At 46.1% G+C, this 26069-nt stretch overlaps 1 protein-coding gene across 1 annotated transcript in view; it reads right to left on the reverse strand.

The window, feature by feature from the left end:
* Positions 1-26069, reverse strand: part of NPHP4 (nephrocystin 4) — a 105777-nt gene that overhangs the window by 32131 nt on the left and 47577 nt on the right. The window contains exons 11-17 of the mRNA XM_055002010.1: positions 21805-21987; positions 19395-19533; positions 10066-10124; positions 7330-7446; positions 6152-6303; positions 5606-5797; positions 1954-2147 (exon numbers count right to left, since the gene is read on the reverse strand). Coding sequence (XP_054857985.1) covers positions 1954-2147; positions 5606-5797; positions 6152-6303; positions 7330-7446; positions 10066-10124; positions 19395-19533; positions 21805-21987 — 1036 coding nt within the window. The remainder of the gene's footprint in view (positions 1-1953; positions 2148-5605; positions 5798-6151; positions 6304-7329; positions 7447-10065; positions 10125-19394; positions 19534-21804; positions 21988-26069) is intronic.

Genomic DNA, 26069 nt, shown 5'->3' on the forward strand with positions numbered 1-26069 from the left:
AACGCTCAACAGCGTTGAGCAACTGCACTGTAATAAGCAGCATTATCAAGGCCATTGTGAGAGATCTGGCTAAGTAACTTTTAAAGTCTCACAGGGAACATCCTCTCCCAGTGCAGAATTATGTTGAAGCGAACCCCCCGCCTGCTTTTTTTAAAATTCCCATTAGCTATTCCTCATGGGAGAGAGGAGACTTTATGAACTGAAGATGCTCAGTAGGAGACGGGACGTGGCTTTGCTTCTCCCGGGACTAGATTTTAACTAAACAAAAGCACTTTTTGCACAGAAAAACAGTTTGGCTGGCTAGAGACGGGCTGTTCAAATAAGTGGGACTTTTTAAAAAAAGTTGTTAATATCAGAGTCAGAGATTTCGATTTTTAAATCACAGCTCTGATGCTTAGGAGAACTGGCACTGTGTGCTAATTCCCACAACAAGGTGGCCAGTCAGTGCCTGGACTGTACCACCAGATTGAACATGGGGAGTCAGAAGACACAATGTTTCTCCTTTCAGTAACATCTCTGCACACAGAGTGAAGAGTTCTGATCCAGCATTCTCCTTGAAATATGAATTATCCATGTGTAGGAATCCTTGTTCGTGGAGAAATCGTCTGCTGTGCGAGCTCCCATCTGCAGTCCGAAGTGGTACAGTCCATCTGCAACTCACAAGTCTTAGGCCTTGGGGAAAGACTGCAATGAGCTGAACTTCTTCATTCCACTGCAAACCAGTGTGTTGTAGTGGTGAGACTGTCCGACTACAAATCTGGGAGATCCGAGTTTGAATGCCCGTTCTGCCATGGAAGCTTGCTGGGTAATCTTGGACCAGTCTCACCTACCTCACAGGGTTGTTGTGAAGTTAAATCGGAGGAGCAAAGAATGATGCAAGCTGCTTTGGCCCAATTGGGGGGAAAGGCAAAATATAAATAAAGTAAAAACATGAATAAATACATAAATTACTATTTTATCCTTTGATGACTGTGATACCTTGAATGAAATCTGGGGTATAGAACACATATTTCTGAAATCTGAATACCAGCTCAGCCTCTGCATCCAAAATTGCATAGTTGTAATTTTAATGATTAGATGTAGAGTTTTTAAAATTTTTAGTGATATTTAATATGTTCAATTGTTGTTATCCGCCCTGAGCCCGCTGATGTGGGGAGGGCGGAATATAAATGTAATAAATTAAATTAAAATTAAATTAAGATAGGGAACGAAAGCCGTGGGACATTTTCATTGAGAGCTGAGTGTGGTCTCTATGAACCTTGGTGTGCACATTCATGACCTAATTCTCCAGCTCAATTGCTGCACAAATTTTAAAGGCAGGGGAGAAGATGCAGCTTCCACTGGAACATGAGGTCTGAAGGGTGACCTCTGGACTGCAGCACCTTCTATAAGAATGAAAACTTGATAGCACCAGGGCTCTGTTTCCTGTTTTCTCAGCTTTGAGTGTCAGTTGACAGACATGCTGTCAAGCCGTTAAAAACCAGAGTTAAACTCACGGCTCACCCTTCACCTTCCACCTCCGTCATGCTCACAGCAGAAGGAGGAATTTCGCTGACTGGCAGCTGAAGGCAATTACTTCTATCAAATTCAAGAGTATGATCCACAGTGGGCACTGAACCTGCTTCTTGAGTGTTAAATTTCACACTGGGAAAGTTCCCAACAGCTAAGTTCAAGACTACCTGGACTCCTTGATGGGGCAGATGTTCAGATCAAAGCAGCTGGGGCCATGATTGGCTGCCGTGAGATCAGAGAGGGGAAAGGCAGGCAAAAAAGCTTCTGTGCTGCTTAGCTGTCAGTCAGATGCAGGACAGGAAGAGGTGGGGGGTTAGGAAAGGAGGCCAGAAGATGCCTAGGGAATCCAGGGTGGGGTATAGGAATTAGGGTGGGACTTGGGGAGGGGGGATGCATTTCCTATCCCCAAAGATGTGAATACCTGATGCCCGTAGGCCTTACCAAGGTTCAGAGTCCCATCTTGGTTAATTTGCACCAAGATATGAGAAGAAGAACCCGAAGGAGTAGTCACAGAGGCATCATCTGCTTTGAGCAGCTGCAGTCGCGGCGTTGTGACTGGAGGGAACCGGTAAAACTGGAAGGTGAAATAGATGGTTTTTGACCATGTCCCTGAGGTTGTGCCGTCTTGACTGGTCCTTGTTGAATAACAACCAAAGAAACAGAACACAATTAAACAGTCTGGATGGAATCCTGGGCGTAGCTCCATCCCACACTACAAACCCGAAACTCCCGAACAGAGCAAACTAGTGTGCCACGAGAAACAAAACGGTTAAAACCATGAAAAGCTCCCGGGCAGCCTAAACAACTGGGCTCACAGACAAGACTGTCCACTGTCTCTCTGTGTGAATTCCTGCTCCGGCCTTGCCTCCTCCCAATCAGCTTTAGATCCTGCTACATCTCTGCATGCCGTATCACTGGAATCCCCTCCTAATACAGACTCACCAAAGTCTCCGAGAGGGCCTTGTGAAACCAGCCTGTCTGCACTTGGGACTCTGTGTGAAGGTTGGAAATGGCAGGGAAATGACAGTCACCCAGCAGAAATCTTAGTTAGTCCCTTTTGGCTGCTTTGTGCTTTCTTTAATGCACCCCAGCTTTTCAATACGAGATAGGAAACAAATACAGAAGAGCCAGTTTGGTGTAGTGGTTAAGAGCACGGGACTCTAATCTGGAGAGCCGGGTTTGATTCCCCACTCCCTCCACTTGAAGCCAGCTGGGTGACCTTAGGGCAGTCACAGCTTCTCGGAGCTCTCTCAGCCCCACTCACCTCCCAGGGTGTTTGCTGTTGTGGGGATAATAATAACATACTTTGTAAACCACTCTGAGTGGATGTTAAGTCATCCCGAAGGGCGGTATATAAATCGAATGTTATTATTATTAATGTTATTATTATTCGGGTCCAGTAGCACTTTAGACCAGTAGATTTCCAGGGTAAATCTACTTGATCTTTAAGGTGCTACTGGACCCAGATCTTGCTCTTCTACTACAGTCCAACAAGGCTACCTACCTGAAATAAATATAGGTACATAACAGTGTAATCACAGGCTGAGAAAGGTGTAACTGCTTGCAATCATACTGTAGGGAACTGCATTCTCCCAGCAGCCAGGCTATTAAATTCCTTTTCTTTTGAACAACCCAATCTAAAATTCCTTGGCATCTTTTTCAGAATTTATTAGCTGCCCCCAGCTGCCCCCACCCCCAGCAAGTCTTGTAGCTGAAGGTGTACAGTAGAAAACATGCCAGCAGCACTAGTGGGGTTATTTCTTCCTATAGAAATAGTGGCTTCACAAGTGCTTAATTCCTCCAGAGGAAGCTTCCCAGCACGTATGTTGGGGGGTAATGATAAGCAGGAAGAGCAGGAATCAATGTCTACATGGCAATCTGTAACGCCAAGAAGAATTCATCTGACAAGCGCTCAGATGGGACGGCTGCTTTGCTGTCCTAACAGGCTGCTCCAGGCGGGTTTGTTTCCATGGCAGTTGCTGTACACAGTAGTGTCAGACAAGCCGCCACTAAATTCCCCCCCCCCCCCGACCCTAGCATGGCAGCAATCCACGCAGGATGGTTGGGCAACATGAAGGTAATAAACAAGGAGGTTTCTTTTTCTCCTTAAGGATAAATTAGAGATCAGCCGCATTTTGGCACAGAAATATGCCAAAGGAGAACTTTGCAGGGGACAGGTGTGCAGCTCATACAAAAAAAATGAAACTGGTATCTCTGTGCTGTCCAAAACACGGGACCAGATCAGGGACATTTCTCTATAGCCTGAAAGAACAGTCCCATTGGTGGATTCCCAAAGAGCATTTTTGTAACCAGAACCACTATGTTTCCAGAACTGGGACAGGGGTGGGGGTGGTTAAAGAATCTGAGCCAGCTTTTGAGAAACCATCCCCCGCTTCCCAGAATAGACTATATAAAAAAGAAGCTCCTTTTGCTCCATAATAGAACACAGCTCTAAACCAAATGAAGGTAACGTGAAAACCAAACATTGCCTAGAGAACCCCTGAATGTTTGCAGAAGTGTAATTGAGAGGACAGGGAAGGTCAGCCCTGTGGAGTAAAAGCTATTCCCTGTACAAGGTGCTACGAGAGCAGCCCAAGCCAAAGCACTGCAACGGATGAAGGGTCTCCGATCATGCTGGCATGGATGATAAACAAGAGTTCCTTCCTTCCATCAAGAGCTTTGACTCTTGAAAGCTCATACTTTGGAAATCTAGTTGGTATTTAAATTGCTGCTGGACCAGAATCTTGCTCTTCTACTAAAGACTAACACAGCTACCCACCTGAAACTTATTTTCCTTCCCTTGTGTCTGGAGGAAAATCCCAACATCAAGGGTGTAAATTAACAGTGCTATCCTCTACGTGGGTTCCTGAACCGGGGCAGCACTTTATAGAACTCTGTCCCCAGAGGCCAATACAACTGTAGCCCAGAAGTCTATCTAACAAAGCATGGTGAAGTTACAGACCTATACCCAGGGGATAGTTCTATGGATCTCCCCCTTGGATGATCTTTCCCCCACCCCTGAACGCTGCAGATTTAGATGCCCTTCGAACTGCTGAAGCAGAAATGTACTGAGAAGGGGCTTCCCAGTTCCTTTTTATGGCATGTAACTACATTTCTGGAGCCAATCAGCAACAGAAATTTCTACTCAGGCAACGTTTTAGAGCTCTCATAACATGTTCTTTATGCCTGTCATCCCTCTGGTAAACCAGGCACAAGAAAGGGTCCATGTAATGCAGAATTTGCTGCAAGCTACCCAGGCCAATAGGAAAAAGCACTGATTGGTCATTCATAACAATTCAGATAGAGACTTTGCAAAGGGGCTTTAAGTACGGTTTTAAGTGTGAATTCTTTAAGAGAAACCTTTGATAGGGCTCAAAGGGAATTAATCAGAGGATCAAGAACCAATGCAGGTTCCGTGTAGGAAAATGGGTTAAAAGACTGTGAATTCTTCAGGACTGGGTATGTGGAATTAAGAGAGGATGGGGAGGACTTCTCCCCACCACCACTTTTTTTTAAAAGTCAGAATTGTGTTTAATGCTATTACCTGTCTGTACTCAGACTCCTAAGCAATCCATCCTGGAGGGACTCCAGAACTGCTTTAATCCCAGCCTCTTCCTGCTGCAACACCTTGCCAGAGGACCATGATACAAAAGCCTCCCATGAACTGTTATACGGCTAGTTGGCAGACTCCCTAAGAGACTAAAGCAGGAGGTACTCCGTACTCCATCTGACAAAACTAAACCCTTGGATACTTGTCACGGATCCTTCAGGCTGCTAACTGAAATGTGCTCTATTGAAGATGAACCACTGGGCCTAATGGCAGGAAGCCCTTCTCTATAAGGAGTACCCAATAGCTATAAGTACCCAATAGATATATGAAAGAGGCCTAGGAGACATGGCCTGTGTGATCCAAATGGGGCTGCCACTATCACATTCCTCCCTTGTATCACCAGTTGGATAGCCCCTTCCCTTGGGGCAATCAGAAGTTATCCCAGCGCTGTCCCAGATGCTGTCCCAGATGCTGAGTATACCATCTGAATGTGGCTCAGCTATAGGAGAAACGAATATAGAAAGTCGGTTTCTGGGACTTTACCTTGTGAATGCAAGAAACTGAAAGATGATTTCGTTGCTTTGCAACATGTCAGCTTCTTCCCTCTGTGGGTTGAAATCCACAAAGTCCATAGGATCCACGACTTGGGCGGGCTCCTTGTTGCAGTCCATGATCTCAGGAAACCCAGATGCTCGCAGGCGGGCGAGGGAAGCTCGTGTAAGGGTAGTGCTAGAGCTGAAGGACAACAGCCTTTTGACTTTGGGAGAGACCACATGCCACTGGAGAGTCTGAACCTCAGTTTCCCAGAACATGTCTGGGAGAATCAGCTGGATCAAATGCTGTAGGGTGCTGGTGTCGCATAGGACCTAGCAGAATGAGCTGAGACCCCGAAGGTTCCGGGTTCAAATTTCAGCTGTGCCACAAACTCAAGAAGTAACTTTAGACAAGCCCCCACCCCACCCCTCTGCTCTACCTCAATCGGTACATCTGAAATAGGGGACAACAATACCGCGTACATTACAGAGCTATTGTACAGATTACCACAAGATAACGTAGCCCTTCCCCCAACCACTCCTTTCCCAATCTCACCTTCCTGAGTGTGCCCCAAGAGCCATAATGGGCATGTGAACCGGTGTAAATGGCAACTCCTGGAGCTGGTCATTGGCTGCGGATTCCTGAACTGGTGAGCTATAGCTGAGGTCATACTCCAAATGGCTGATGCCCCCCAATGGGCTACTCCGCTAGAGAAGGAAAGAATTTGGTTGATGCACTTTCAAATGGGAAGCAGGCAGAGATGTGCACTGCCGGGTGCATGAACAAGGCAGCTTCAGAGGACCAGCCAGACGTAACTGGACCACAGAGAGTGCTGACCTATCCTCTCATTTCCTCCTGACCCTAACATCAGCCTCCTCGTTTGTTCTGCCTGCTTGCTCCTGGGATAAACCTGCTACCTTCCAAATTATGTTAAAATTCCCATGATGATGTCCAACGTATCTTTTCCAGACTCATCAACAAAGAGAGCCTTGCTTGATTTCCACACAAGAAACATGAAATGTGGCACTAAGTGGAGAATTGGCATCCCCGAGAATTTCAGTTTTCTTTTTTAAAGGAAGTTTGAATGAAAGCCAAACACAGGCACATTTGTCTGATTAAAATATCGCAGAATTTCAGTTTTCTGGCTACTTTGGCTCAAATTTTTAAAAACCTGTAAGTTTAAAAAACATACAGTCCTGATTGTAAAGCTAAATGTGACTCTTAAGGTAATATTGGGTTTTATCCCAAATAAGTATTGGCAGAAAGGAAAACAGCTTTGTAATCATTCTGAATAAAAGAAGTTTCTTATTTTGCCCAGTCTAGCAATATACCCAGGGTAGAGTCTCATGCAAAACTAGGTAGGATTACACCACAACCTCCAGAGTGGCTGCTTCTAATTTCTGCTCTCACAACATACTCCCATCACACTGTGTATGTATTTAGCCTGTTTTGCTGCTCCCATTGCCATTTGCTGTACTGTTCCACAGGGAAGCAGAACTCTAGCACAACAATCTTCCCCCGTCTTTCCCTTACCCAGGTCCTAATAAGCTAGGCCAGATAATTTCACTGGAATTGGAACACAGAGCAATTATTGGTGAAATTCCAGAACAATAAAAGAATGGAAGGGAGGCAGTCCATTCATCCTTAGTTGAAAATTAGGAGACCTGCTGCCCTGGCACGCAAGGGCACCCAAGACTCACTTGTAAGGCAAGAGCCCCTTCTGTTCCTTTTACCTCGTGTGCCCGTCCCTGAGCCTCAGAGGAATGGGAGAGCACAGCTCTGCTAGAGGGTGGCAGCGGAGGTTTGGAGATACGGTTCTCTGGAGACACTGAGAGCTGGGAGATTGACAGCTGAAATGAAAGGATTATCGTTAGGATGAAAACATCCTCTCTGCTTTTTCTGCTGTGATGATGGCGGGAGAGGAGGGAGAGAGCTCTCGCAGCTTGCAGTCCATTCTGTCCTCCAGATTAGGCACCGTGAGATGCTTGCTCCTGCATTACTGAGAGGGCCACATACTGCATGGAATGGGGTGGCAGGACTATCTGCAGATAGAATGGAACGTTCCTTGCTTCAGACGCTCCCTGTATGTGGTGATCTGGCATGATAAAGGATGGATGTAGCTCCTCTTCCTGATGACTATACGAGTGTAGTCAAGGCTTGCATCTCAACCTTATATATTTTTACTAGGCATGCAGACCTACCATATTTAATGGCAGCTTGTTCCCAAGTGTGTGAATGGCCATAACTTAAGCTTATGACTTCACTATTGAAATCATGTGCATTTTCCCACAGTGGTCTGTCTGTCTGTCTGTCTGTCCGTCTTTCCCCTTCCTCTCTACCCTGCCTTTCTTCCCATTGGAGACCAAAGCAGCTTCCATCATTCTCCTTTCCTCCATTTTATCCTCATAAAAACCCTGCGAGGCAGGTTAGCTGAGAGTGCGTGACTGGCCCAAGGTCACCTGGCAGGCTTCCATGGCAAAGTGGGGATTCCCGGGTCTCTCGCACTCCATTTTCACACTCTAACCACTACATAGCCAGGCTCTTTATATAATTCCTTTGTTCTTCTTGGCACTTTAGAGAGTAATATAAGCAGGTTTCTGCCCTCGAGCAGCTAACAATCGACATTTCATCAGGCAACGTAATGTAGGGAAGGGGCTGTGGCTCAGTGGAAGCGCCTCTCCTTGCATGCAGAAAGTCCCCGTTCAATCTCCAGCCTCTCCATTTAAAAGGACCAGGAAGTAAGTGATGTGAAAGACCTCTGCCTGACACTCTCTCTACACGAGACATCTTACACGGGGATGCTCAAGTGTTGGGAGACGCAATGTTAGCCGGGAAGCGTAGTTTTAAAAGATAGAGTCAGCGGAGATCACTCCTCAGAGGGTTTGTTAATTTTACCATCACCTCTCAGGAGGTGAAATTGACTCTGTTTTTTTTAAACTACGCTTCCCGGCTAACATTGCGTCTCCCAACACTTGAGCATACCCACGTAAGATGTCTCGTGTAGAAAGACTCTGAGACCCTGGGGAGCCACTGCCAGTCTGAGTAGACAATGCTGACCTTGATGGACCAAAGACTTGATTCAGAATAAGGCAGCTTCGTGTGTATGTTCATGTAAACATATGAATCTGCCTTATACCAGTTTAGAGAAACATTCGTCCCTCTAGCTCAGTACTGCCAATTCGGACACGGGCTTGTTTCTCCAGGGTGTCAGAGACAGGGAAGGTCCTTCCAAACTGCTATTACTTGTAACTTTTTAACTGGAGACGCTGGGGATTGAACTGAAGGCCTGCTGTAGGCAAAGTAGGTGTTTTGCCCATGAGCCAAGGTCCCTCCCTTTGAGCTCCAGACCCTCCCAGGTGCATAATGTGGAGGAGACATATTAACAGATAACTTTGTTTTTAAAAGCATTATTATTTTTTAAAATCAGCCAAACGTAAAATGCCCCTGTAAACAACAGAGTGAAGGAGAATGTTTCTGTGTGAGAATGAAGCTGATGATAGGAAGCAGCTGGCACAAGGCCTGCCTTTCGGTCCTCTATCGTTTAAAACCAGGATGGGTGCAATATCAGATTTTCATCCAATGAGCATCAAGGGGAGGTCCCTGAGGAGGATGGGGAATCCATCTTCTCTGTCTCTGCTCTGTCTTCGAATCCTAACAGCTTTTCCAGGCAAGCTTACCCACTAAGCTCCTTTATTTCTCTCCAGTCCTTTCTCTGTGGGAGCCAAGCTCCTTAATTTACCAAGGGCTGCCCTCCATGAAACATGACAAGAATTGGGAGCTCGTGCTTAAAACAACATTTTTTTTAAAAAACAACATTAAGCCAATAATGCCCCCAAAGAACTGTTGAGAAACAAAATATTTTTAAAACATTAAAGCTCCTGGGGAGCCTCAAGCTGCCAACCACAGAGGAGGTGCCCTGCTTACCGCTGCAACTCTGCATGATGTAGCGGTCTGTAGGGGTTTCTTCCCTTTCCTTCTTCCAATTAACCTTTGTGTGAGGGCAGATAATTTTCCATTTCTGTGTATGGGATATGATTGGCTTATTTAATCAAGCCCAAAGTGCAGACTAGACAGAATTATCCACAGAGGAGGCTGTCCGCTGCATCTCTGCTGGATTTACTGTTCTGGCCTTGTCCTTTACAATCAGCTTGTGCTGGGAATAGGTAATTTTGCTGTTTCCCTGCACCAGGTATGATTGGATCATTGCAATGCCATTAGAGGGGGCATATCCAGAACAGACTCCTGCAGAAATACAAATGACCAGCTTCTCGGGGAGTAGGTCATTCTTACTCTAAAGCCAAGGCGGGGGGTGTACAGTGAGGTGTGCCTTCTGTTTTCATTCAGAAATAAAGGCTGCCTCAGCTCTCAGAAGTTTGGCAACTTAATATTCAGTTATATTATTCCCCACCGCCTGGTTCCTTGCAGTGAGTCAACTGACAGGAATCCCAAGCGCATCCTCACGCACTTACCCCAGGGCCTCGGGAATAATCTTGAGTGGATGATGACATCTGAGGAGAAGGCGGAGACCCTAAGAGAGCAGAGGGAAAAGGAAATACAAGCACTATTAGCATGAGGTGCAGCTGCTGAGCCAGCCAATCAAATGCCACCATCAGCTGTCTGGAAGTCACATACTTCATGAAGGCTTCTCCTAGGAAGACTGCGGCTAGCTACAGAGAATGCCTGCATGTTTCTTCTTCCCAGCATACCGAGGGCACAATCTGACACCAACCAATCCCACCCCGTGCCTACTGAAATCGGCTAAGCATCCTACAGGCACCCCTCCACAATGCAGGCAAGGGGGCCCTCCCTCATCCTGCCTTTTTTTTTTTTAACATCCAGCCTGAAGAACTCAAATGCTCCTTTGGTGGCGCACACACAGGTGAACACATGAAGCCGCCTTATACTGAATCAGACCTTTGGTCCATCGAGGTCAGTAGTGTCTACTCAGACTGGCAGCGGCTCTCACTTTCAGGCAGAGGTCTTTCATATCACCTGCTATCTGGTGCTTCCAACTGGAGAACCTGGGGCCTTCTGCATGCCGAAGAGATGCTCTGCCGCTGAATCACAGTAATTTTGGTTGTTCCTCCTAAAAGGTGTTTCCGTGGCTTTTGTTTTCGGATTCTCCGGTCTGCCCCCTCATACAGTCCCCCTTGCTCTATTGCTGGGGAGAGACTGGGTTGTGTTACATTTCTGCCTCCCCACACGCAAGCTGACCATAGGCACCCACTGCTCAGCAGGGAGAGGGGGCTTGCCGTGCAGAGGCCTGGAAGTCTGGAGACCCAAAGACACACCTGCATGCACCAGTTGATGGGGAGCCCTTCGTAGGGTCCCCTATATGTGGCGGCACTCCTACCAGCAAGATCCTTGGTTCAGTACAGTGTGGGGTGCTGAGCAGCAATATCCTCTAAGCACGTCCTTCCATAGCCAGATGTTTGCTCAACTAAAACACAGGATAGTGCCTTTTTCTTTACTTGACCAGGCAAGGGCAGAAAGCCGAGCAGAAGCCTCAGTTATTAGCTCAAGGGGCTCTGTACCGCCAGCCAATATCACAGACCCTTATTTCCTTCTTTTCTTGAGCAGACCTGAGCGCAGATGGTCCTAGGTTAGGTATCGGCTTTAAAGTGCTACTGGACCTGAATCCTGCTTTTCTATTGCAGACCAATATGGCTACCCACCTGAAACTAGGTTAGGAATGAGCCCCAGACCTCGAAATTCCCAGTTTGGGAGTCCCTGGCATGCCCTCCCTCTGAAGTATGTTCTCAGAAGAGGCTTGCTGCCAGAGTGCGCCTGGGATCCGTTGCAAAAGAAGAGCTTTAGTCACGGGCAATTTCACTGGAGTAGATTCAGCAGAACGTGCTTTCCTTTTCCCTTGCAATCTTTCGGACATTCCTCCCTCTTTCACACTGAAAGAGTTAATCAGCTGTGTGCTTCTGGGCCAAACTGATCGAGGAAAGTCGAGTTTCAAAAGCAATGGTCATCACTCATCAGCACACAAGGCTATGCCAGACAAGCCAAGTGCAAAGCCACTGTTAGAGAAGCTGGGGAAGGTTGGCTCTATTTTTGAGACCGAGACCCTTCGCAGACTCGGAACCAGAAAGTAATGGATGGACATGAACCTTCAACATCTCTTACCGTACAGACAAATGAGATTCACTAAGAAGTACGTAGGCACAGGGTTAGGGCAGTGCAGAGTTGTGGCTACGTCTGCAGTAGAACTGAGTTGAATCCAATCAATTTTTTTGCAAAAATAAAAAATGGCAATGCTGAACTGCTGCATGCAAAGATATTCCATGTACACTGACCTCCTTGCCTCCTTGATGCTATCAAAGAGCCCCAAATGATCAGCTAAGTAGCACTACAGTATTATCCTGTTCCCTTTGAGAATAATCCAAGAAAGAGAACGGCAGTCACAGCCTCCAAAGTTGATCGTTTCCACCAAATGTTTCTATTTAGCTGAACACGATCAATCCTGAGAGGCAGCAGCATGTCTTCAGAGCCTAAGCCAGAGGCCTTTTCCAGCTGGGGTTTGAGTCTCCACAGTTTCCATGGCAGCTGGATTACACTCAGGGTCTCCAGATGTCTTCTGGCATAAATATATGGAATGTGGAGGGCAGCCCTTAAACCTGTGGTGGAAGACATGTCCAGTCACAGCTCCCTTGCATATGCACCTGAGCATGGTTCAAGATCCTCGGATGGGTCACAGAGCTCCTCCGCCTGGGTTGTGAGCACCTTGAGAGCTGCCATTTTTCGCAAGGATTTGCTGCGTAGCAAGCACGTTTCCTGCCTCTCTGTGGAACCTTGCTGAAAAGACCAACAGGACAATGTGGTGGAGAAGATTTCTCTATATGGTGCTGACCATTGGCTTGTTCCTTGCTAGGGTGCACCCCTCCATGCTTAGCTTAGGTTTTCTGTCTCCATCTCTTTTGATCTCCTGCCCTTGGTCCTGGCTTGACATCACTGAGGTCATAAGTCATAACTGGTTTCTCCTCCTCCTGTCATATGACATAGATGTCATGTGACTTCCCGACACAGGTTTGCAATTCAGTAGACCCCGGCTCTGGACAAGTTAAAGACCGCCATGCTAGGAAACGCTGTGGGTTAGCCAGTTGCATGAACCAGTACCAAGCAGCTCCACGTAGTTTTCCCAAGGTACTCTGTGCTCTAAACTTGGCCTGCTTAGGAACATTATCAAATGGACCACTGAGGTTCTTTTCTAATTTTGGATACAGCATTCAGAACTTGACTGAGTGATGAAGTGAGGTTAAGATTTCAGTGTTTCCCCTCAAGCTTCCACCTCCTCTCTCCAGCCCTATGATAAACAGTGCTTTTGGCCAGACAATTTAACAAAGCTCTGTGTTTTCATGAAGGCATTATTTCAGCAGCAGCAACGAGTGTGTCCTGAAATAGTCTTCCCGGTAATTGTGACCCCATCAGCCACCCAAAAGCGCAGTTGAACTGGCTTCCGTAGAGCCGTTCCCGACTAGGCCCAATCAACATGACACTGCAGCTCTGCAGATGCACACGTTCCACTGGCAATTAAGGAGAGATCAAGAGACCGACATTTTGTTTTTAAAAAAGGTCCTCAGCAAATTAGGAATGAAAAGAATCAGGAGAGCGACTTCAGAAGATACAAAATCCCAGGGCACAGCACTTGGCTGAGTCAGGCAGGAGAGAGCAAAGCTGGTGTGCCCCTTTCTTCCGTCTCAAGCAGAGACGCTGCCCGGCCTAAGACATAATCAGCTGATATGCCTGATGATCACCAGTGACAGTGCTGGGAGAAGCAGGAAACTAAGGCATGGGTTGAAATAGGGTTGCCAGCTCCAAGTTGGGAAATTCCTGGAGATCTGGGGGGTGAAACCTGGAGAAAGTGGGGTTTGGGGAGGGCATGGCATAATTCCATAGAATCCACCCACCCACCCACCCACCCACTCCCAAAGTAGCTATTTTCTTCAGGTGAACTGATCTCTGTGGCCTGGAGACCAGTTGTAATTCCGGGAGAACTCCAGCCACTACCTGGAGGATGGCAACCCTAGGTTGAAATGAGGCAGAGGGGTAGAAGAGGAAAATCATGCCATTCTCTGTGGCAAGGCCCAGGAGCTTTGGACTACGCATGGCTGTCTGACTTCCACCCATTAGAAACTTCTCATCTTCTCTTTTCTGTTGATGTAATCTTCAGTGCCACACAAGGAGGTTTCTGGACCACAAGTGCATGGAAATGTCACATCTCTTATCAAAGCCCACCCTTTTCACAAAAGCCTTTGGCTTCCCCCTTTGGCTTCCATCCATAACCAAAACAAAGCCTAAACAGTAGCCATCCTTTCTTGCCCTCTCCTCTCCCTTCCCCACCTCCCCACCCACTTGCAATCTCTTTCACTATCAAAACCGGGAATCCATCTTTTTTGCTTATGCAAGTCCATGAAACGCCATGTATGTTGACAGTACAGTATAAATTGCAGCAGTCTGCTCTCTGCTGCACAAGAAGCTGTCTGCCGAATTTTTCTGAGGATCTTAGGAGGTGTCTCTGCAAAGCTTTCCTCAAGAGCACTCGCTTACACCTAGCTGAACATATTGTCCGTGCTGAAAATTATTTTGCACTTAAGTTAGTGCAAGTTAACAGCTTGTTTTGCAAACGCGGGTCATCGCTGGATGCCACAGTCAATGAGCATACCGGTAAGAAAACAAGCCTTGAGGGCAGCTCTGCATATTACAACCGCTGCAGGAAATTAATTTTTATTTCATATTTATCACGCCTTTCTCCCCAATGGGAACTCAAAGCAGCTTACGTTGTTCTCTTCTCTTCCACTTTTGTTTCTTTTTTTAAAAAAAAAAATTATAATCTTCTCCTCCATTTTATCCTCACAACAACCCTGTGAGGTTGGTTAGGCTGAAAGAGACTGACTAACTCAAGGTCGCCCAGCAAGATGCCATGGCAGAGCCGGGATTCGAGCCAGGGTCTCCCAGACCCTAGCCCAACACTCTAACAAATAAGACACTCATTTGTTGGTGGCCACTTTTGTGAAAATGGTGGTCTCCTGATCTCTCCTTAAGTGCCAGTGGGATGCATGAATCTGCTGAGCAGCTCTGCCATGCCGATTGGTTCTACAGTTCTACAGAAGCCAGTTCAGCTAAACTTTTGGGTTGGCTGATGGAGATCACAATTACTGGGCAGACTATTTCAGGACAAACTCATTGCTACTTCTGAAATAGACCTGTTGGGTGTGGCACATGAGCGTGTGTGTACCACTGAAGACATGTGAACACTAATCAGGAGAACTAGACCCAATGAGCTTCCCTGGGCATGGGATGTACATTCATTCGTGTGTGGCATCCAGACATTATGCGTTTGCTGTTGGGAAACACCAGTGTTTTCTGTATTTGTTGGGCTATCTGGAGCTCCTCTTAGTTGGAGTAAGTTCAGGGCCTTTTTTTACTTAAACAATAAACAGTGAACAATACATAAAAGATAAAGACATATATATATATCAAGAGTAATGGAACTACATAATATTTCTCCTCTTCATCCCCACACCTGCTTAAGATACTTTACATTCAACATTTTATATTTTATATTCAACGTTATATTCAGCATATTAGCTTACTAATTTAACTATTAAACTTAACAACTGATCTGAAGCCAAGTGCGGAGAGCCATCTCTCAAGCTCAGCCCTGACCGAAGATGGGTGGGTGACATGCCCAGATATATTTCCCCTTCTTTGCTAATCTGTAGCGTTACTCTGGTTCAAAGCTGCCTCTGTGGGGAAGGAGGGTCAGCAGCTCAACAGTTCTGCAGTCATCCATTTATGTCACAATAAACTAGATAATCTCTTAGGCGCCATTCTGCTTTTTCACTGCACTCAACTCACTGGCCACTCTTCCAGACTATGTCAAGGAAAGCCTAACAGAAATTGCCACCATTAAACCTTTTTTTTTCCAATTGACCCTTTCAAGCTCCAGGTTTGAAAACCTATTAGACAGCAAACGAAACCCCCGCCTCGCTTGAAACCAAAGCATTTGCAAACAGAATATAGGTCAATGTGGGTCTCTCTGAGGCAAAAGCCAAGGAGCCACTGCACTCTAGTGGCCCAATGAAGAATTGCATCTTTTGGCTGCTTTTTTTTTTTTACACCACCACAAAAACATATATAAGATAAGGAGCACTGTTCTTTTCTATAAACCCAAGCACTTTGCTCGAACTGACAGCTCCAGTGGCATTAGCGTTACCAAAGGAACTATCAGCTCAGGTGGAATATTCAGACAAGGAAACGTCTCTGTCAGAAAGTAAATGCGGTACGTTCTTTGTCTCTTGTGGGCTCTTCAGAAAAGCTCCTAAGACCCAAGTGCTGGACTTCTTATATCTCAATTTAGATGCAAGTGGGCAAGAATCTACTAGCTACACAGGCCAGGAACTTCCCATTTCTTTCTAGACTTCCTCTACGGCATGGGAACAGAAAGACATCCTAGCCGTACTGTGGACCCACAGGGTGTTTTAAGCCAGTCCTGACAGATATTGATCTTCACCCGAGCCACTGAACCTTCATTTCCACCCAGGATCAAACTCAGACTCTGCAGGGATGTAGGGTTGCTCCCAAGTATGGGAGACATTGGCTGGACTGGTAGTTAATGTGGCTAGGCTGGAAGGGGCACAGCGACACCGTATCCAATGGGCTGATATTCAGATATCCTCTAGAGAAGGATTTAAAGACCGCGAGAGAGTGGATGGCTACCAGACAAAAGCAGCGGCATAACTGAGAGAGGGAAGATTCATTGGACAGAGCACAAACCCTGGGAATCAGGCCGATCTCCAGTCAGCCAGGTGCCGGTACAGAAGAGGACTCAAGCAGTTGCTCCAAAAACCTGAGCCCGAGTGAAAGAGTCATTGATGGATCTGGGAGGCCACAGCAGGTTCTGCCGGCAGAAGACATCACAGACCAGAAGCGGGCAGAGGCCTTGGCTACATGTGCAGGAAACCAGAACATGAACAGGAGTTATTGTTGCTTTATACAATGGGATTGTGTCCTTCTGGTCAACACTGAACTGGAGAGCAGGGAACACGATGAACAGCCCTTGACTGCAATGATTAGGGAGCTGGAGGCTGCTGTGACAATCCCCATCCTTTCCGGGAGAGTCTTCACCTTAATTCAGGAGCAATTGGTACCTCCGAAGGTCCTATAGATGGTGCCCAAACGGGTGGAATGTGTTCACAGGAATTGCAGGGGGTGGCTTACAGTGCGAGCCACTTTGAACATAAGGAAACCTGCCATTTTACCCGTGGCAGCAGTGTTAGATTTCCCTGTGCTGGGTGGTTCCCATAGCAGTGGCAGCTTAAGATGCAACAGCTCCAGAATATCGTTTTGCACAGGAGCTGATGGGAAACACAGCGCCAGGATCTTCCCCAAGACATGCTGGAGGCCTCTCGGGAGGACTGACTTGGAGTTTGGGAGCTGTCAAGAGGAAGGCACATAGAGCCTTGCAATTTGAAAACGGCACAGGTCAATCACGGCATGTCAGTAAGGAGGGCCCAATGAAAAACTTTAACAACTGGTAACGCGTCAGCGGTGCCAGGCAGAGGTCCTGCAGGCCGTCCATGATTAGCCGTGGACAGGGCATTTAGGTCCAGCTAAGGTGATGGCACGAAAGGGAGCATGCACGCTCAGTGCCAAAAGAGAAGCAAAGTGGAGTCCCCTTGCAGCCGTTTCTTACTGTTTCAGAGCCAGCCCAATGCTCATTTGAGCGCTTCTTTCCCCAAGCTGACTGCTGGAGCCTCACTCCACAAGCAAAAGATGCCTTTTAAAAGGCAGCTCTATGGCCTAAAATGTCATCATCACAGTGCTTTTTAATGGCCTCAGATGGCGCCAAACCACCTTGAGTGGCGAGTGGCCTAAAATTCTGACTCCCAAGAGGTATGAGCGCCCCTCATCCTCCTCTTCCAGGGAATCCTGCTACAGACACCATGCCCAGCAGATATGGTAGCCATGAGACCTCCTAAGCAGACAGGGAAAAGTCTCCGTCAGAACGAAACATGGTCACATACTCTGTCTCTTGGGGGTTCTTCAGAAAAGCAGAAGGGCATCATATATTTCAATACGGAAGTCCATTGGCAGGAATCTACCAGCTACACAGACCTGAGATGATTCTACCAGCTCAAGGTTGGAGTATAGGGCCACAGCTGAAGGGCCTGGGGTGGAGGGAGGTCACAAGATCATTTCTGAGAGAAGCCAAGGATGGGGAACAAGGGTCAGAGTGCTCTTAATTTGCTGATGCTGTTCTGAGTGCAACAATTAGCATTTATACTGTGCTTTTTTCTAAGCGAGCTAAGCATTTTATACACGCTATCTCATTAATCCTCATAACCCTGCGAGGTAGGGCAGCATTACTGCAGATACGCACCCAGTTACAGATGGGTGCCTCAGTCTGAGAGAATATTGCTATTTGCACAAACATTACTCGTGAAATTCGCTGCCACAAGACATGGAGCTGACTGTAATCACTATCGGGAGGGTGGGTGTTTGGGAAATCACACCCCCACCTCCAATAAAATGAGCTCTTTCCTGGGCAGCAAAATTTCGAGAGCATCTTATTGTCTCTGGCTGTTTCTCAAATACAAATGATCCTGCAGATTTCAATAACTCCATCACACTTATTGGTAATAAAGTTGCTGGGGACGGGGAAGACACTCTCTTTCACTCAATGTAAAACTACATGATTACCCCACTCCAGGAAGAGATAAATGCATTCGTTCCTGATGCTGGCTATTGGACAGAAGCCAACGCCGCAAAGTTGAGTGTTTGATGCAATTTCCCACTTTATTGTTTTCTGAATAAACGATCAAGCCCAAGAACTGGGATATGTGCAATTGGCAAGATGATGTGGTGTGGTACTGCTGAAGAGCCCCGTCTCAGATGGAAGGTCGGGGAGTGGCATTTTGGAATGTTTCCTCCACAAATACCCTAAACAAGGAAAGCTAGCTCCTCCAGCACAGGGGTTCTAGTCCAGTCTTCCCCTGGCTCTATGTTTAGACCATTTTTATATGGATGACTTTTGTAAGTTTAAGGCAGCTTCACATGTTCATATATTGCCTGCCTAGTATGGAGGGTTACAACCAGAAAAAAAAATACATCCAGACAAAGCAAAGCAAGTACTTCTCCCAACCTCAAGTTACATCTCTGCATTTCATTTTAGTGTGCACATTGCCCCTACCCTGGAGCTTAAGCAACTACCACAGGCACACATGGTCCTCATTAATGTACCTACACTCATGTACCAAAAACATCACCCTCTTGAGCAGCAGGCCCTTGTCACCATTGAAACTGTGCCACGTATAAAGTGGAGAACAAAGCAAGAAACTGATGGTTGTTGTGGATTTTCCGGGCTGTATAGCCGTGGTCTTGGCATTGTAGTTCCTGATTTCGCCAGCAGCTGTGACTGGCATCTTCAGAGGTGTAGCACCAAAAGACTGAGATCTCTCAGTGTCAAAATCTCTGTCTTTTGGTGCTACACCTCTGAAGATGCCAGTCACAGCTGCTGGTGAAACGTCAGGAACTACAATGCCAAGACCACGGCTATACAGCCCGGAAAATCCTCAACAACCATCATTCTTCCGCCGTGAAAGCCTTCGACAATATAAAGCAAGAAACTCTCCCAGCAAGCTTAGCTTGAAGTGCTGGCTGTATCTTTCAAAAATCTGTGACTATGGTACTACATTAAGGGTCCCCTTCCTCTCTCCCAACACCTGTTTTGAGTAGAACTGAATTCCCACTGTGCGTTTGAAGAGTTAGCCATCTGGAAAAAAACACTCACTGGGGGACGATGTAGGAGGATTCTTTGAGAGAGGCGGCTCTGCCTCTGCGTTGCTCAAGGGTTTTGTAACAGTTCTGAGTCCTTCATCGAAGCCAGTGGAAAAGTGGAACTGGATAGTTCCAGACTCGACTTGCTTCACCTGAAATTTAGAAAGGAAAAGGAGGAGAGGATGTCAATATCCTTATTTCCATTGTTTTCATTGATAAGTATATAGCTATCAGGACCAGATGTGTTTAAAAAAACTGAAATCCTGTATTAAGAAAAGCTTAATTCTGAGATATATAAATGAATACAAATGAAGGTATTTACATAACTTGCCTTTCTCCCAACATAAACAGAAGCCAAAATGGTAACAAGAAGGAATACTGTGCATAAATCTATTACATCTATCACAATATTAAAACACATAATTAAACAGATAAGCCAGACTCCAACTCTCTAGCCTTCAAGCTGCCCCATATGCTTTCTTCAATACAGCACCCCAGGAAGAACCCAAGGGCAGGAACACAACTCACCCCTTCCAGGAGGATTTTCCATCACAATGGAGCAGCAAGAGGGCGTAAGTCACAATTCCTCTTATTTTGCAAAATCTATTCTGCCGTTTGTCCAATTTTGTAAACAATGGGTTTAGACTGGAGTAACTCTGCTTAAGTTTGCACTATCATTCTCCTTTGAGGAGTCATAGGCATAGTGAGATAAGGAGCTCTAGGGCTTGTTACCACACCCTCAACCCCTAGAAATCTTATTAGGACACCTTTCTGGCTTCTGAGATCTCAGCAGGCCAGACAGATTTAAGCATATTTTTACAACCCTGAGGAAGGAAGGAAGGAAGGAAGGAAGGAAGGAAGGAAGGAAGGAAGGAAGGAAGGAAGGAAGGAAGGAAGGAAGGAAGGAAGGAAGGAAGGAAGGAAGGAAGGAAGGAAGAAAGAAAGAAAGAAAGAAAGAAAGAAAGAAAGAAAGAAAGAAAGAAAGAAAGAAAGAAAGAAAGAAAGAAAGAAAGAAAGAAAGAAAGAAAGAAAGAAAGAAAGAAAGAAAGAAAGAAAGAAAGAAAGAAAGAAAGAAAGAAAGAGGGAGGGAGGGAGGGAGGGAGGGAGGGAGGGGGCAGAGATTTTCAGGAAACTGAATTTTGCAATTGTCAGTTTTTCCACTTTCACAGAATGAAATGCACACATCCTTACACCTGTTACTGTCTAAAAGCTTGTTTTTTATGGCCTCTTTCATGGCAAAATGTTATAACAAATATTCCTAAGCCCAATCAGTGGCAGACACGTTACAAACATGGGCATCAGTGTTAAAGGATCTTAAAACCTTGGTGAAACATATGGGCAGACATATTTGCTTTTGATGCAGGCACATGCGCCAGTTCCCTTCCAGGCCCTGTGATGTGTTCTCTTTCTCCTGTAGAGAGGCTGCGCACGTCACTCCTCGAATTCAGAGGTGGCCTTGTGACTCAGGCCGTTCTGTCTATGCCTGTCTGATGCAAGGGGCTCTGGATATTAATACCAAGCCTGGGCGCTTTTGAGTTTAGCTTTCAGAATTATCTCGGCATCGACGCATGGGCAGGCAACTGGAATGAGTTCCCATACTCAGCTAATTGTACTTTGCTGTTTTCTCTAGGAAGGATTCTATGCACACAACATATCCTAACCTCGCTGCGATAGAAGCAAAAGAAGCACGCATTCGAATCTTTACACAATTTTCTTTACACACCCATCCTACACAATTGTTCCCTTTATTGTATTTTTATTTCTGGCAATGAAAGTGTTGCCACTACACTGTGCTGCGGGAACTACTTTGAGATGCACAACAACCATACTTTGAGATATGTTTTCCTAACGTTTAAGCTCAGCACCTCTTGGTGTGCGTTATCCTGTCTTAAGATTTTCTCTGTGTTCATTCCGTACCTATGATCCCTGCTTTTTTGAGCAGGAAAGCTTAAAAAGTGAAACAACCTCAAATACACATCAGTTCTTTAGCCCCCATCCTTGCTTGACCCACCTCTGTTCACTTGCTCATTGGTGCCTCCTGGATTTTCTTCAAGGTGCCTTTCAGGGTCTGAACTTGAAGCCAGACACCACTTCCTCTATGGAAGCTTGCTAGACTGCTGCTCTCCACTGCACTTCAGTGCCCCCATTTGAAGGTGGCAGAGGAAGGTACTGCATCCGCCAGAATGGCAGAGATCAAAAGGAGCCAATAGTGTTCCATCTGGTCTTATAAAACTTTTGACTTTGGTCCATCTCCTCAAACTGAGCAGCATTACTCAGGCGCAGGCAGAGCTACACTCAAACTAACTTCCCTGGATTAGCTTTCCTGCAGGCTGGTTTGATTCTGCTGTCTAGCTGGAAACTCCTTGTGAACCACGGCCCTATCAGTGTGTTCAAAAAAGATGAGGTCCGGAATGTTGACTCACCTCTTCAGAGCTCATGGAAGCCGGTGGCGCCTTGTAAACCAAAACGTGGCTGGGATTATGGTGGGCTCCCCCTTGCAACGGAAGGATCACTTCAGAGGGGCTCACGTCCAGCGAGGGGTTCCAAACCGCCCAGCGGATCGAATGCATGTACGCTGGTGTCGTCAGAGAGGCAGCGGATGATGTCTAAGGTTTAAAGGAAGGGGACAACATGAGAACCAAATCATGCTTTCACGTTGCACTCTGCGGTGACCGCCAAGTGTGGTTCATGGTAGGGTTGTGCATGCGAAAAGATGGCGCTAGGCAGAGGTCAGCCAGCTCCGTTCTGAGGGACAACATAAACAGACTGCAACCTGAGCAAACTGAAAAAGAGCAGAGGCAGCCATTCAGGGAGGATGCTGGGGCCAGCAAAGGGAGGGAGGAAGTTTAGCTCCCACCCCAATGATTTCCCCCTCCGTGTATCCTATCACTTTTTTTACACTAGTCTATGGTTGTCATGCAGTCCTATGGACAAAGAGAAACCCTGTAACAACACGCAAAGCTGCCTTATACTGAATCACATCAATGGTCTATCAAAATCAGTGTTGTCTATTCTAACTGGAAGCGGCTCTTTCACATCACCTGCAACTTGATCTTTTTAACTGGCGATGCCGGAGATTGAACCTGGGACCTCCTGCACGCAAAGCAAGATGCTCTACCATTCAGCCATGCCCTTCCCCACCCTATGGAGAGATGAAACTGTGTGTCTATATACATAGATTTCCACAATATATAAAGACCCCCCCCCTCTATCTTGCACATGAGTGCATTGATACACACCCCATCTATTATGATGAGAGGAATCCTGCAAATTATTCATACTGAAAACTTTATAAATCTGGGATGAAATTCCAGAGGGCCATTTCTGAGATGCGAGGCTTCCAAAGCACACCGAGAGCTCTCCCCTTTATGGGTTATCAACAATATGTGAAATCCAGCATGCTGTGTGGAAGTTGCCCGATCGGCATAATTCATTCTACAAGTTAGGCTGCCTTAAGAAGGTCTAATTTCACGCACGGCAAGCGCCAGGCCATTTACCTCTCGATTTCTGGAAAGTGCAGCTGTCCAATGACAGGTTGGCATTTCCCTCTCCTAGATCTTGCCGGCTCAAATATTGAGCCAGGAATCCGCTCAACAAGCAAGATTTGCTCTGGCACTAGCCGTTCCTAGTGCTTAAGTGGCCACGGTTGGGCTGAGAACGTGGATCGGGATGACAAATGGGCCCTCCAATGCGGAAGTCGTGTGTTTGATTTGGATCAAGCTATGAAGGCCATCAGAACACAGATGGTTGTGCCAGCCATTTACAGATGTAGATATAATATCTGATTGCCAGGTTCCTCCAGGAAGGCAAAAAAAGTACTGGGAAGGGAGAGTGGAAGAAGAAGACATGGCATCAAGAAGGGTCTCTTTTTTAAAAAAAGCAAAAACACCGAGCAAATTGACGGATCCATGTCCCTGTTTGAAGCTGTTCTCTTGGTTCCCAGCTCATTACAAAAGCCATAAGCAAGCCAATCAGTGTTGGGACTGTCCACCCTCCAGAAAGGGAGGGCAGAGGTTAACTGGCTTCAGTGAGAAGCCATTAGTGGCTGCCCATCAGGACCATCCATGGCACGGACATTTTCGAGGCCTCCTATCTAGGATTCCAGTGACTGGGAGGACTCTCTGGCACAGGAGCTGGAGCTTGGCACATCAGCATGCTCGTGATGCTTTTCAGCTGCTCACTCTTGGGTCCTGATGGTGCGCTGCCACCTCCCTTGTCATATGCTCCCTTTGGGACTTGATCCTTATGCTGGGGGAAATGTGTCCGGCTCCTGCAGCGGCAGCCTTTGCCCCGAGCCCGAGCAACTAGCCAGAGCTGCACGTAAATAGAAAGAAGCGGAAATTTTTCTATTGAGCACAGCATTCATCTTCCTCCCAAACCTCCTTTTCTTTTAAGAAGCATTTTTTTTGTCTTTATGGCTGCAGATACATGCTTAAACATGCGGGCATTCAGGAGCCAGAAGACTTATTAAAGAATATTTAGAAAAAAATGTCTATAGTGTTTGGAGATAAGAGGGCAGGACGATCTTCGGTGCCCTGCATATTTCCTGTTCCCACCCCAAGATAGCAAAACTGGAATAAATTATGCAAATGAATCAAACATTGAAGGAGCATTATGAATCCGATGATGTGGGCTCTGGACCGTGCAAGCTTGTCACAATACCTCTGTCAGTATTTAACAGTGCTGCAAGACTCCCATTTGGATTTGGCAAAAGGAGGGATTATGTAGATTTGCTTCAGTTTGTATAGAGTATGTGATTCGGCTTTTCCTGGCAAAGAGTTCAGATTGCCTTAGCTCTTAGCATAGACAGATTGATATTGATGCCAATACATATAAAATAGCACAGAGTAAACACAGTTCTATCTCCAGGCCCATCCCCAGGCTTCTAAAGGAAGGTAATCTAGCCTGACTTAAGCAATACTAAGGTGCTGGGGGCAGGGTCCAAACCTCCCAGATGCATGATATTCATCTAAACCGAGCCACAGTGTCAGCAAATCTCCAAATCCTCCTCCATTTTATCCTCGTAACAGCCCTCCAAGAAAGGTTAGGCTGAGAGTGTGTGACTGGCCCAAGGTCATCTCCCAGATCCTAGTCCGATACCCTAACGACTACACCACACTAGCTCTCAAGTTATGTTACGCTGATCACAAATGACGATATGAAGCCATGTCACGTTGATCACCCATAATGGAACCGCTGAACGCAAGGGAAGTGTACAGAGAGGAAATGAATATTCTTCCTTTAAAAAAACAAATATGCATCTAGTCACCCTGATTAAAGCTTTCACTTCTACCTTCACTTTGGGACTTGTGAATTTTTTTCTTTTTGGTTATGAAACTTTGGATTCTAGAGTCTGCACAGGATTGTTTGTTTGTTTGTTTGTTTGTTTGTTTGTTTGTTTGTTTGTTTGTTTGTTTGTTTGTTTGTTTGTTTGTTTGTTTGTTTGTTTGTTTGATGGGAGCAACATCCCATCTTCCAACTGCCCAGTTACTCTTGGCTTTTCCTTTCTGAATTGATCCGAGGCGGCTGTTTGCCTATGATTCAATGTGCCATTTAAACAAGTATCCATTTTCCCTTGACTTTTGCCTTGGACGCTTCAAATGAGAAATGCCATTTACTGAATTCTGAATGCCCTGTTCGCAAATCCCCTTAGCGAGATAATTAGGCGCTCATAACAAATCGATGGCAATTGATTAAGCTGTACAATTTCTGCTATCCCGCTAATAGCAGGGACAGTGAAGGATCCCTGTATGCACTATGTCCGACCTTACTTTTTAAAGAATGAATGATGCTTTGGGCTTAAGGGCTGCTCCAAAGCCATGCCTCGTTCGCTAGAAAAACCTAAATACTAGGTAAAAAGAATGGTGTTGGGCTGTGTTGTTGCAGCAGGGAAAAGAAGAACAGCTTTGCACATGTTCAGAGGAACTCTTTCCTCCGCCTGGCCTGCACATGTCTAGTCAAAACAAATACAAAATATCGGAGGCTGATGTTTGAACAGGGCTCCAGGGCACAACACTGGGGAACTTGCCTGTAAGTAGGATTGTCGATTGGTCTAGCTGTGAAGGTTAACGCTGGACACACAAATCAAGGTGGAATAGTCCCCTGATAGAAGCTGACTAGCTCTAGTTTGTATGTCTCTACAGAAAAGATGACAAATAGCAGAGCTGAACTTAACCTCGAGAGATACAGATCCAAGTTCCATCTTTATTGTAGACTCACTAAGTGGCTTTGAATTTGCCAGACCCTTCTCAGTCTCAGTCTCCACGTTTCAAATGAGAACAGCAGCAGCCTCCTTCACAGGGCTGCTGCAAGGAAGGATGATGGAAACGACGTCTTGTTAAATTCTTTTAAAAAAAAAAAAAACTTTGAAAGTGGGGTGGATTGTTCCTTTCCCCCAGTGTCTCCTAGCAAGCAAATTAGCTAGCAAGAGAAGAGAAGAGAAGAGAAGAGAAGAGAAGAGAAGAGAAGAGAAGAGAAGAGAAGAGAAGAGAAGAGAAGAGAGAAGAGAAGAGAAGAGAAGAGAAGAGAAGAGAAGAGAAGAGAAGAAGAGAAGAGAAGAGAAGAGAAGAGAAGAGAAGAGAAGAGAGCTCATTGACTGAGCTATGGATGTACTCCGAAATTACATCTGTTGCAATTATCCTAGGATAAGATGACGTCCTATTATTTGAGATTAACTAATCCAGAAACA

The sequence above is a fragment of the Eublepharis macularius genome, chromosome 17 (assembly GCF_028583425.1).
Source record: "Eublepharis macularius isolate TG4126 chromosome 17, MPM_Emac_v1.0, whole genome shotgun sequence".
Lineage (NCBI taxonomy): Eukaryota > Metazoa > Chordata > Lepidosauria > Squamata > Eublepharidae > Eublepharis > Eublepharis macularius.